This window comes from Drosophila subpulchrella, chromosome 2R, assembly GCF_014743375.2.
Source record: "Drosophila subpulchrella strain 33 F10 #4 breed RU33 chromosome 2R, RU_Dsub_v1.1 Primary Assembly, whole genome shotgun sequence".
In the NCBI taxonomy this organism is placed as follows: domain Eukaryota; kingdom Metazoa; phylum Arthropoda; class Insecta; order Diptera; family Drosophilidae; genus Drosophila; species Drosophila subpulchrella.
The window spans coordinates 15,212,392-15,226,057 of record NC_050611.1 but is presented as its reverse complement, the minus strand read 5'-3'; the positions used below and the strand labels follow the sequence as shown (position 1 = coordinate 15,226,057).

General features: G+C 41.1%; 2 protein-coding genes across 24 annotated transcripts in view; one reads left to right on the top strand and one right to left on the bottom strand.

Moving 5' to 3' along the window:
• LOC119549532 (heterogeneous nuclear ribonucleoprotein L) overlaps positions 1 to 13,666 on the bottom strand; it is a 116,195-nt gene that overhangs the window by 20,311 nt on the left and 82,218 nt on the right. For 13 of the 22 annotated variants that reach the window (XM_037857657.1, XM_037857658.1, XM_037857660.1 and 10 more), the window contains one exon: positions 3,322 to 3,369. The exons of 7 other annotated variants lie outside the window; for them this stretch is intronic. In XM_037857657.1, coding sequence (XP_037713585.1) covers positions 3,322 to 3,369 — 48 coding nt within the window. Of the gene's footprint in view, positions 1 to 3,321; positions 3,370 to 4,345; positions 5,022 to 13,666 lie in introns of those variants that run through there. 2 more of the 22 variants (XM_037857671.1, XM_037857673.1) reach the window with 2 other exon arrangements.
• LOC119549534 lies at positions 10,714 to 11,309 on the top strand. 2 transcript variants are annotated; one of them, XM_037857677.1, is made up of 2 exons: positions 10,714 to 10,752; positions 10,808 to 11,309. In XM_037857677.1, the coding sequence occupies exons 1-2, from the start codon at positions 10,750 to 10,752 to the stop codon at positions 11,234 to 11,236; spliced, it is 432 nt and encodes a 143-aa protein (XP_037713605.1). In that variant the 5' UTR covers positions 10,714 to 10,749; the 3' UTR covers positions 11,237 to 11,309. The 2 variants fall into 2 exon arrangements, with proteins under 2 accessions (XP_037713605.1, XP_037713604.1); XM_037857676.1 differs by having other exon boundaries at positions 10,805 to 11,309.

The following is a 13,666-nucleotide window of genomic DNA, read 5'->3' as shown; positions in this document are numbered from 1 at the left end:
TGGCAAACGCATTAGCAAAATGTCCAATTAATTGCTCTGCAGAATTACACCAAAAAGTATGCGAGCTTCCATGACAAAAAGCTGCCAGCGTTTTTTACCCCCCTCTATATATATTTTTTCATGCCAGGCTGTCCAGATGCTAAATTAATTACAAATTATAAGGAGAATAGAAGAGGGGCGCGGAGCAAAGTGAGATGAAGCAGCCGCGTCCTGCATAAATTAGGCAGCAAAATGGTTCACTTTTTGGTTCATAAAACTGCGCAGCGGCACATTAAAGAAAATCATTAGGCACATTAAGTGGCAATATTCCTGCCCCTTTTCTGTTTTTTAGGGCAGCGTAATTAAAATGGCAATATAAGAAAGACCAAAACAATGGATCCACAACCTGTGTCGAGGCACAAACGAATCAATTGCAAATGTAATCAAAAGCAATAAAGCCTTCAATAATACCGCAGGACGCTGATGAATGGCCGGCATTAAGGCGGATTGCCAGCTGCTGAAGGGAAATTTAAAACTTCCAGGATACATCCGGAATCCGGAGCATGAATATAGTCCCATCCGGCCAGTAGTCGTCGTCGCAGTCATCAATCACTGCCTTTTGATTGAAGATAATCGACGCAATATTGCGTGGAGTGGCAAAGTTTCCATATCCCAAGCACCCCACACGAATTTGGCTCAATAGTTTCCTTGCGGAAGCAGCAGGACTGGTGTGTCCATTAGCGCTCGTTAGTGGGGCAGCTGGTGGTGGTGCAAGGATATTGGGTGGTGCTAGTGGCGGTGGTGGTTTGACTGAAAGTTCAGCCAGGCGACGACAGCGACATTGTCCTTGTTTGACACGCCATCTAGCGACAGCTAGCGGCAACATCCACCAACTCATCGTTAGCTGCGTGCGCCGATGTTGACAACAATTTGATTGATCGTCTTTGATTGATGGATGTGCTGCTCGCTGCTCCAGCTTCAGCAGTCTCGCCGGCGACTTTAAAAATCCATTTGCAACTTTTATTGATGCCCAACATAGATTTAATTATCCCCATCGTTCCTGCCGCAAGCGGTTTTATATATATATATATCATATTTTTTTGGGAGGCTCTCTGGTCTGCCAATCCAGTGACCGCAACATGACACAATTTGTCATTTTCAATTTATTGAATTACCATAAAATGCGAGCGACACAATTTGTATTTTTTTTTTGTACATGCGGGCTGCGGTTGTGGGTTATTATGGAACATGTTGCTGCTGCTGTTTTTTCACTTGATCTTTCCTGGCAACCAACGAAATTATTGGATTTCACTATGAATTTATTGTGGGAAGATGTCTCCCGAAGATTTACGGCCTGTCAGCCAAGGGTTTGTGCGTTGTTGTTATTTTTCGGGAACATACCTCGCAGAGGCAGGGGGTAAAACAAAAAGTTAATTTAATTAATTTTAGCTGCCGCAGAACACAATTACTAAGCCCAAGTTTTCGGGGGAAAACTGCATTAGGCGAGAACAAATATTGGGCTAAAACAAAAGGCAACGAAATGCGCTGTCAATCAGCAAAAGTAAGCCACAACAATCAGGCCCCAAAGGCAAATAAAATGCCACCCACTTCACGGTAATAATGCCAGCAAATTAAGCCACTACAGACACACAAACATCTACCCAGAACACCCCGAAAACCGGAAAAAGTGTAGATATGTGGATGGATGTATATTATTTTTGTGCAGAGACAACAGCTGCTGAAGTTGGCCAGGATAAGAATAAACAAACAAGTCAAGTTTGCCCTCGGTGGCCCTGACAACCCTGGCTGAGGGAAAGAACCTAAAGAATGTGCGACTTTCCCCCCATATTGTCCCATTTTGAATGAAAATGCAAATACTCGGCGGCAGAATTTTGCCATATTAACTAAGTGATTGGCGGCCGGGACGGATGTGCGTTTAATGAACGCCCACATAAATCTTCGAGTGACTCGGCCGCTGATCCCATGGAAAACAATCTTGGGGAAATCTTCAGAAGGCAACCACCATAAACATGTCAGCCATATCCACATACATCACCCCCCCTCTGTATACACTCGTATATCCCCATTGGTATTTTTATGTATTTTTAAGTGTTTTTCGGCTTCTTACCACCTGCAAAAAAAGCGACATCTGCCGCGGCGAGTGGTGGTGCGAACAGTGGGCGTGGCACCGTTCGTATTGGACAGAAAAAAGCGGAACATTTAAAAATAAATATAAACGTTGAGAGCCAAGAAGGCGGAGAGTCGAACAACCTACACACGTTGCGAATGTAAAGCGTACATTTTATTTTAGCCACTTTGAAATATATTTTTAGCAGGCTGTGCTGCTGCTGCTTTGCCACCCGCAACCGCCGTCGGCTGCTTGCAATTAAAATTAATTTATTTGGCAATTATTGGCCATTGAAAGCATTTATTTTAATTATGGTGCAAATTTGTTCGGCTTCTTGTGTCCAACGAGAAAAACTGTTCAAACGGCAATTTCATATTTTTATGACACTTGGGTGGATCTTGGGGACGATTAAGAAAATGAGCCATAACCATAATTGAATTTGGGTAATATTTTTCCACCTTTCAAGAGGCATCTTTAAGGCACAACGCCCAGAATGCCACACTTTAAAACCATTACAAGCCTTTTACGGCTATATAGATAGGTGGTTTTACCGTGCGCACCCCTTCGACGTTTTGAATGAAAATTGCGTGCATTGAAAATTATGCAAATGGCCAAAACAATGCGGGAAATGGGAAAAATAAACGAACGCCCAAGGAGAATCGTGAAAATCTTGGACGTCGCTGGGCGAGCGGCAACGTCATCGTTATAGAAATGTTAATGGACCTCGATATAAACACAGAAGAAAAGCTCACCGAGAAAATGCAATTGAAAATTCATGCAAGACAAAAAATGTAAATTGCATTTTGCTGGCCGGCAGCAGGAAACTGGAGTAAGAACCGATCCGAACGGAAGAGAAGCGAAATTGATTAATGGCTGAAAAATAAATTTCGCATAGAGATGCAAATTTGGCCCTGGCATCTTTTGATCTTTATATTTCTCTGCCCAGATGCATTGTTTTATTTTGTAATTGAACTTTCAGCCCCCTTCCACCCCCCTTTTCGATTGGAAATTAATTTCGCCGTTTACATTTCATCACAAAAACTCCCGGCCTTCCCCTCCCCCGCGTTGCTCTTCAACTTTTGGCCCCAGGACGATTGATTGATTGATTCAATCTGCAAATGTTGATGTACGTGTTGGTATTTGTATTTGTGGGGGAGTTGTGTTTCTAGTGTGCGTGTGTGTTTGAAATGTGCTCTAGTTTCAAATGTACTTACGGCTCTCAAGCATAACAACATTTTCGGGTATAGAAAACAGCGACTTACCTGAAAAGACAAAAGAAAATAAATGCGTTTAATGATTTGTGCAATCGTTAGAAACGGCACAAAAATATATGAATATATATATAAATATATTGTATTTAACAATTCAAACAGTGAGTGAGTAGTACAAGAATTCAATTTGAATAATTCATCTGTGTTGAACAGCGTTTAGCGACAAATGTTGCAAAAGGTGGGAAGGGGGATTAAAACAGTATTGGGAAATTTTACTGTTCTACACCAGGGTTTTTAAACACTATTTCGGTTTTTGGTACTTATGGTCTGTTACTAGGCAAATATTTATGCCAAGTCATTATGCCCTCAAAAAAAAAATATATAGAACGAAAATGAAAAATTGTTCCCCTATCCCAAAATTCCCTTGTATTTAATAAAATTATCGTTGAAAGGAAAATTTATTGATTTCATGTTTTCTAGATGTCTTTGCAAGAGATTATCGGTGCAAAACTTGCCATGACAAACCTATATATATTTTCTGCAACAAAAATTGTCTTTACAAATGAGACAAATGTTTTTCGGGTCAAAACTTGCAAACATTTTTCACAAAGTAGCAGCCCTTCTTGATTCGTAAAAAAGTTTGGGTCATCTCGCCGAAGAACCCCATTGTTTACTGTATGTTTAATTATTGCCAAGTCATTATGCCCACAAAAAAATCAACATATATATATATAGAACGGTGGATAAATTGTTTCACTATTCCAAAATTACCTTGTATTTAATAAATTTAAAGAAAATTAATTGATTTCATATTTTTTAGGTGTCTTTACAAATGGGACAAATGTGCTGAGTCATATACCTATATATATTTTCTTTAAACAAAATTGTTTTGCAAAATCTTCTGGCAGAAATTATACGCTTGCTTTTTTTTCACAAAATGGCCACTTTTCGTTTAGCCAAGAGTCTCAGTGAAAAATTGCTTTGAAAGAAAGTTTTGGCCAACTCGCCGAAGAACCCCATTGCTTACCGTTCGTTTGATAACAGCCGGGGTTGTAGGCGTTGATCGGCTGGCGCTTGCGGTAGATGTTAGGGTTGCCCCCCAGACCGCCCATCGGATTGCCGGCAGGATTTCCGGCGGCCAAGAGCGGACCGGACTGGCCGTGCATGTAGTTGTAGTTGCTCTTGTTGCCGCCGAACTTGCGCGGCTGCGAAACGACGGCGGTATGGAGCAGCTGGCCGGCCTGCACGGACTGCACCCCAGGCTGCTGCAACTGCTGCGGCTGCAGCTGCTGCGCCTGCAACTGCTGCGGCAATTGCTGCGTCGGAGCCTGCCACAAAAAGGCACTGGCATTGGCGTTCAGATTGTTCATGCTGCGGCTTTTTTTGTTTCTAGAACTATTTCGTACCGAAGAACTACTCGATGGACAGCGAAAGAGATCGAAGGGCAAACTAACAAGCCGGCAGCGAAGTCAATGTGTTAACAAGAAGTAACAAGAAAAATTTCGGTAACACGGTTGAATGTAACACGGTTGAATGTAACACGGTATAAGTGAACACGGTTTATGGGTAAGACACTTTGTATAAGGTAACACAACACAAATTTTATGGTCAGAGTTAATCTTTTTTTGGTTTTTTTTATTTTATATATATTTGTGGTTGATGTATGCCTAGGTGTACTTTACGGTAAGACGTCTCACAGACGAATGACTTGCATGGCCCAGAATTTGACAGTCCTTAACGCAAAAGCCTACTTTGGATTTTTCTAGAATCCAGAGCATACTATGTGAAAAGTTCAGATAGGGTTGCCCCGGCAGGCTAAGTTGGCAACCCTTTTTAGAGCGATGCAGCCACATTAACTATCGCATTTCCGTAACCCCTGAAAATCAATATATCGATGAATGGGTTCAATATGTTCTAACGGAAAATTAAATTTAATCCCAACAACATGACAAATATTAACGCAGGCCGTTATGGATTTTCAAACACACAAAACTGTTTCCCTTATATAGACTTGTGAAAATCAAATAGCTTGTTTTAAAATAGCTGACTTTCCTTCTTTCACAAGAAACAAATCTTTTTGTGGTTTGACCCATGTCTCTGACGGGTTTTTAACAGTTCTTTTGGGAATTTTTCAGGAAGAGCGATTAAAAGTTAGTACTCTCAGTTGTTGATTTCGTGATAACGAAAAAACGAGTTTAAAAGGTCAAGTTATTTTTTAAGCACACTGTGGGGGATTCCCTCTCAGTCAGTCTGACAGTCTAACTACATTGAATTTAAAAAAATTCCTTAACTGCATTTTATACATTTGCGTTTTAAAAAAAAAATCGATTTTGTGAAAGAAACAACCATAAATCACTTGAATGGATTGATATTAAAAAGCTTAATATATTATATTATTATTTAAACTGTATTTAACCTGTCTCATATAACAATCAATGGAAAGGGAAAGGATTTAATTCGAAGAGACAGCAGGAGCTAATGTGAACAGTCGTTGATGGAATCGAATCAAGTTGCCTAGGAAAGAGCCGCATTTGCAGTTCTTGAACAAAAGATACTTTGTCACCGCAGCACAGTTGCCGGGCGAGAAAGAAATATGGCACATGACAAAGCAAAGTTGCCGCTGCCAAAAAGCCGTGGCGGCCACGCCCCCTCTGCCCTGCCGCCCCACCATTCCGTAGACCGTGGTCCGTAGAATGGAAGAGTGGGCTCCCAGAACAACGTGCCACGAGCCACGGAATGCGCCTCAGTCTGTGTCTGTGCCTGCGAGTGTGAGAGCGGAACGTGGCCATTGTGGCAAGTGCCAAAAAATGCCACACGAATGAGAAGTCCATTTTCCGGACAGAGGGGGCGGTGGTAGTAAAAAAAAGGGGAGGGGGGCTGCATTTGCTGCAAGCACATTTGCACAGCCAAAACAAAGGCGGAAAAACTTTAACCGCAAAAGTTTTTATTTACTCGTTTCCGCCCGAAAATCCGCAGCAGGTGAAACTTCTTCTTTGGTGCGTGGCCAGAAAAACATCAAAGTTGCATTAAGTGGTAGCTGCGCTTCTGGCATAAAAACCCCTTAATTGTGAGACAAAATTAACTGGGAACAACGCAAAGTAGAGTAAGAAAGATTTGTTCTTAAATGAATTTACTTAAAATATTACCCAAACAAATGTTGAATGAGCTCTTTGGCTGCATTTATTAACTAAAGGTTTAGATAGGGTTTTGAAATCACTTCAAGAGCGGCCTAGAAGTATGCAGCATTTTACTTTAACTCCGAAACTTATTCGCTTCATTCCGAAAAACTAAGCTCTTTTTTACTGCATACTTTTAGAGATATATTTAAGAAACCCTGAGTTTTTAATTTTCCACTATTTTGACGAAACTCAAGATCTAGTTAGGGTTTTGCAATCACCTAAAAGTCGGTCTTAAAGTATGCAACACTTTTTTGACTCCGAAAATCATTCGGATTTGTTCCGAAAAACTAAGCTCTTTTTCATAGCATACTTTTAGACGTATATATAAGAGACCTAAAGAGTTTTTGGTTTCCCCCTATATTTACTTTTTCATTGTTCTGTGCTTGCCTTCGTTTTTTAAAGACCTGAAAAACTAGAAACCATTAAGGTAGTGTTCCTCCTAGGGGCTGAATTCGATTGACTCAATTATTGCCACCGTTTGGCCAATTAAAGTCAGTCTCTGTGCACTTCAATTTGACTAACTCCATCAGGCTCGAGGGGTGAAATCCCATCAGGCGGAATCTGAATCAGATTCACAAAATGGCATGCCTAATGAGAACTGAAATGCATTTCATTATGCCGGCGACGACAAATGCATGGCCCCTAACTCCAGGGCGGCACTTTGCTTAGCCCCTCTTGACCCGATTTCCACCTCTAGACCCCGGGCTCAGAGTGCGTTAATTGCTCTGGCACTGGCCAGATGGATGGAATGGTTGAGAGGTCGGGACAGGAAAGGACCGGTCCTGAGTCCTGAGAAGACAGGAGCATCTGAATGCTGGGACTAAAGTGTTTTGGGTTCCGGACATGCACACACAAAGATCTACTGAATTATGCAAGCCGGCCATAGATCTTTTACGAGCCATTAGGCGCTGGCCGAGTCCGTAACTGTAAACGCATCTCCTGGCACAGATCTCAATTCGAGCCACATTTGTGCCGCTCAATCACCGAATTCCTTTCGATGGCCAAAAATAACCCACAACAATGGCACACCACCAAGGCATTTTTAATGAAGTGTATCTAATATAGAAATTAATTAAACAAAACAGCAAACGACAGCAGAGCAGGCGTATTTACATGGCCCGGGTGTGGATTGCAAGACATTTGCCACATGCCAGCGGCCATGGTCACCCCCTGGGAACTCAAAAAAAAAAAAACACACAAAAAAAAGAATAATAAAATGGGGAAAAAAATACGCAGTGGCGTGCAAGGGGGTCTGCTCATCATTGCCTTCACAGGTGACAGCACAAGTTCAACGTGTTGAGTGAAAACAGCAACTCAGCTGCTGACATTCCCGAGTTTCGGGGTTCATTCATTATGCTTATTAGATTTGCCTGTCTCTGGTATTCTGTTCTTTCATTTTCTATTGTTGTTCTAGCACATTTATAGGATGCAAAATACAGACAAGACAGACGAAATTATTAGAGGCTGCGTTTGAATTTAATTACATTAAAATGTCTTGAATAATTTCGGTTTTGTGTTCTGTTCTGTTTCGAATGGGCTCTGCATCTTTGAAATATTTCGTAATTACTAAATTCCAATCCAAAAGGCAGTTCGAATGTGTCGGAAATAGCCAAGATCTTTAAGAAAGCATAAGACTTTATTTCAATATATATCACATTATCCAAATCATTTTACACTAATTAAAGTGAATGAAATTCGGTTTAGGGTTCAAAATATCTTAGCCAAATATTTATAACTTTATTTATAACTCCCTATACTCCACTAAAAGTTCAGAACGCACTCGTTTTGAAAAGCAGGAAAGTTGCTAATAATAGGTCTTGATTTTAATATATACCAAGTTATCTAAAACATTTAACACTAATTAAAGTGAGCGAATTATGGTTTTAACTACAAAATATCTTATCCAAATATTTAGGATATTAACTAAAATATTTCCGTTTAAAAATATGTCCTTCAAATTTTTAACTCCCTAAACTCCACTAAAAGTTAGGAACGCTATCGTTTTGAAAAGCCCCCTGAACTCTTCCATCAGTTTAACTATTTCCGCAGGCTGCCTTGGTCGTAACAGCAAAATTTCACTTTTCCTTTTGATATGTGACATTTATGGCCAGGCAGTTTTAAACCAAAGCTGCAGTTTTACCTCCGAAGATAACGCTAAAAGTGTGTGAAAGTTGGAAGAGAGTTTGTCATGCAATTAGAGCAACATGCGACGACATGGACGACGACGACGAAGACAGCTCTGGGAAACTCACGATCCGAATGGGAATGCGTTTTCCGCTCGCCTTGGGTTCAGCTGGAAAATCAAGTTTTCCCATCTTGCCGCGGGAGGAGGAGTGGAGTGAAGTGTAGCGGAGTAGTGTCCATGGCCAGGAAATAGCGATGCAAACTGGCGGCCAAAAGCGGTTTTCACCAATTGAACTCGTTTGCCGTTGTCTCTTTTTTGGTCGAGGTTCGCATCTGATGCAAGCAAATCGAACGGAATCGAACGAAATCGAAATCAAAATCACTTTCGGAATGTGCGTGCGTTGCCATGGAGCCATGGAGCCATTGAACCGAGCTCATCAGGAGCCATTGGCCATTGCCATCGTCATCATGGCAGTTATGTAAGCATATCTCGCTGGGAAAACTCGTCCAGGGATACGATGCACTGCGACGTTTATTTGTTTGTTTTCTATTCCAACAGCGCAAATAGAAATATGCGTGAGTGGGGATACATTGTTGCGGCGAAAGTTTCCCTCAGCCGGCTGACCACGAGCGTATTTGATGGCTCTTGGCCATAAACGCTGCTCTGGCTGCCATAAAAACTGGAGCGATTGAGATGGAAGTGGCAGAGGAAGGATATGGATGTGGCTGTGGATATGGCGAAAAGGAAGTAAATAATGCGGTGAAACGAAATTGGTGAAATGGGAAATTGTTTATTGCGGACACAAGTGGAACTTGCACAAGAGATGGAAATTGAATTTACCGAGAACTCCTTGTGCCATCAACCAGGAAATTCAAAACAAGAACTTTCTTTCTGCATAACAAAACAAGCATATATAGAGGAAATTAAAATATCACATACGATCCTAACAAAATTAACAAACAATTGCACGTGCTTAATCTAATAAGCTGCGAACATAAATTCATACATAAATATTCTGGCCATCATCTGCCTGTCACTTTGGATTAATGCATTAATTGCTGAGCACATGCTTAAAACTGCAATAAGTTGGCGAAATATATGTGCAGTGGGATTTATGCGACAGATTTCATGGCAAACTATAATTGCACAGAGACGATCGCCATGCAATGTTCAAGAGTCGCAAAAATAGTTTGAAATCTAATTTTAATTGTTCAACAAATATTTGCTACACAGGGAGAAATATTTTCTAAACTTAAGTTTAATATTTAGTTTAAAATTAATTACTTAATACTTTATTTGGAAGTTCTTTATAAACATTTTGTGGCATATTGCATTCTTCTTATTTATATAATTTATTATTGTCGTCAAGTGTATTTTAAGTGAAATGCATAGATCACAGCGATTTAATTGTCTGCATATTTTCGATTCGCCTGGAGTAAACACATACCCAGATAAACAAGCGGACATTCTGATGGAGAGACCCCCCACCGATCCCCTCTTTCGACACATGAATAATTCGCCAATTTTATATTCCCACACAAAATCGGTATCCATATTGAACGATTTCATTGAAAACAGGCGCACGCAGAAACTATCAACAACCGAGCGTCATATATAAAGCACTGGAAAATTGTAAACACTGCAAACGGCTAAGAGGAAAAGCCTCGCACTCCATGGGGCTGAGTGGAAATTTGATTTTGCCGTCTCATTTATGAGGTAGATTCGAACCAAAAATTTAACGCAGTGCAGGCACAGCATCGAATCTGTTTCTATTAATCGCTTTTATTTCACATTGAATTTCTCGCGTGCCTCGGCTCTATTTGTTTGCCTTTGGTGTTGTTAATGAATACCCATTTTGGCCAACTATCCAAGTGTGAGGCAAGGTCAATGCCAGCACAGCGCAACTGCGCCAATGAGAGATATTAAAATTCTGGATATAATGCGGTAGGAATTCCCTGGAAAATTCTACGCTTACATAACATTTAGACCAGGCAAAACGCTTTATTTTCGATTTGCAGCATTGGAAATCGGATTTTCCGGCTGATTAGCAGCAAATTAAGTTCTGAACTTTTCAAAATGCTTATTTGTAGACGGATCTTTTAGCAAAGAACAGGTAGCATTGATATAATGGTAAGATCTTTAAGATCTTGAAGATCTTTATTTAAAACCCTTTCCCTTACAGAAGAAGCTCTTGGTCTTATGTTTTATTTTGCTCTTTGGCTTTACCATGGGGTCGACTCAGGGTCACCATGCTGAAATGTGTTTTCCACAAATGAACAGGCAAGATCTGTTCGACTTAGCCGTGACCTCTGGCGTCAAGGTTCTGATTCGCCAGGTGGAACTGTTTAACGAGGACTTGCCGATCTCTTCAAGTATGATGGTTCAAATCACGTCCATGTTCTCCAAGTTTATTTTGTCCGGGAAGAGCATTAAGTTCATCCTCAGGCTGATTTATGTGGCATGCAAGCTGAACAAACCCACGCCAACTGAATCTAAGAAAGAACAAGCTCGAAAAGTCGAAACAGCCTACCTATGCTTGCTGGAGTTGGGTGCAGAAAAGTGCTATTCATATAAGGACAGGGATGAAGGCGACTTTTCTGTAGAGATTCCATGAATCAAGGAGTTTTTGTCTTAGTTCGTCAAATAAGTGCTTAAACTTATAAATAATATCCCTACTGTTCTTAGTATTCTATGCTGTTTTATTTTAGGACGGGCATTGAAATACATTTAGTTATTAACATAATAATGCAAAATAGAAAAGTTCAGCTAAAGGGAGTGCGAGGGAGATGGACGTATGCAAGCAGCAAATCGGCTGTTTTCGAGATGGCGCACTTTATTTGCTTTTAACTTTTTATTGTATGGTCTGATTTGAAAAATGTTTGGCATGTGATCTTAATCAAGAATATATTTACTTTATAGGGACGAAAATGCTTCCTTCTACCTGCTACATACTTTCCGACGCATAATGTATACCCTTTTACTATACGAGTAATGGGTATTAAAATGTAGTGAAGAATGGCTACATAAATTTTCCCAAAACATAAATTTGCATATTAAAGATTCTAAGCTTTAAATGAAATATTTGCATTTCATAAAACTAATCGTGCCTGCTCGTTTCGCTGTTGCCATGCGCAATCAGCAAATTAAAAAGTGCAATGGGCTGGCAGGATTGGATTCCTCATAACAAAATGGGAGCCACAAGCCGCGGATCGAACAACAGTCGACAAGGTCTGTCGTTTATTAAAATCGGCAGCATACGAGAGATGGCAAAATGTGTAGGAAAAGAGGATGCAATTGGGAACTACTCGCACTGGAGCCGTGTCACAAAAATATTTCATAAGTTTGCCACCAACGAGAAGGCAATTAAATGTCAAAGCGCTGCGCTGCCATTTTGTTATTTGATTGCCCCGAGGCTGTCGAAGCCAGGGCAATAAATTGTGGCAGCCTGTTGGGAGTTGCAAGTGCAACTGGCATTGCAATTGCACTGGGGCACCACCTGCTACCTACCCATTGCACTTTGCCTAAGCAAACTGGGCCGAGAGGTACACAAGATACACAGTCAAGTTGTGTTTATCAAACGGCAGGCTTAAGTTTTGTTAATTTACGAGGGTAGAACGTATCCTCCTGTTGCAGTAATTCCTTATTTCCGCTTATTATCGGTAACATGGGGCGTATGCGCAATAAACACAGCCTGGCTTTAATGGCGCATACGCCTCGTGGGCTGGCTAATTATGGGCCTCATTGACCAAGAGCATATTTTTTGGGTGTAAAAAAAGGAAAAGACCACTATCCCCAAGGCATAAATCACACAGGCGCCATGTTGTACCTGCCAAGGGCATTGATTTATGCTCGCCCAGATATTTTTCGCTCAATTTTTAAGTAACTTTTATTATGACAAACGCGACGGCATCTGACGCCTTGCTTCATTCCTGATTTTTTGTTCACCAGCAAAACGAAGCTCATCCCGGCACGATTCCTTAACATTTGGCAGCACATCGAGGGAGCCTTTGATAAATGGCTGCCTATTAAGCGAGCACTTAATGGTGCATAACGTGTGATATATTGACAGCCGGCAGTGTGCCTGGCATATAACCAAAGAGGGCTAAGAAATGGGTCAATTAATAGCCAGCTGACTGACTGACTGGGCCCAAAACAGCCAGCCTCCCTATCCCAACTCAGTTTCATTTGCCTGACTAAACACAAAATTCCCCTAGGCTAAGCCATTGTAAATTCCGTAACAATAAACGCACTCGCTCAAAATCTCATTATGTTAAGTAAAAGAAAGGTTGACTCTGTGTGTGTATGTATGCTCGTTCGTTGGCAAAACAAAGAAGGAAAATTATTACCACTTTTGCTGGGTCTGCAGCAAATTGAATTGATTTTAATCTCCCTACCGACGACTCCCTCTTGTTCCAATAAAATTTGCATTTGAAATCGTTTTTCGAAAAAAGAAACTTACACACACAGGAGCTGTTTCCTCTGTGAATTAAATTCGGGACCAATAAAAAAAGTTAAAAGAGAGCGACGACGACGACGGGTAGCAGAAAAAAAAATTGCAAACACTCGGCCAACTTTTATGCGTGTGCCGGATGCGATAAGAGCCACAAGGCGATGCCAAAACAGATACAGCAGAAATGGAATGGAAATGGGGGCGGGATGTGTCTGCCCGCAATCTGCCCGCTCGCAAATAAACTTAAAAGACATATGAAAATCAGTTTTTGAATATTGGCGAAGAGCAAACAGGCAGACTGTTGCTGCCTGTGCGTATACGTATATCTACATCTATATGTATCTGTATCCTTCTGGAACAGCACTTTGTCCTGGCACACAGCCAGCGAAAAGGGGGGGCGAATGGGAAATAAGGGGGTCTTGGAACCCCCCGGGCATAGCATTAGGGTAAATGTAAATGTATGCACAAGTATGTAAGAGCTTCGGGGAGAAGATGGGCGGGGGGTTCGCATATCTATTCGAGCCTTGCAGCAGCAAATGTAGTACGGAAAATTTAGACTTTTGGGTCATTACTTTGCCAAAGAAAACTCGCAGG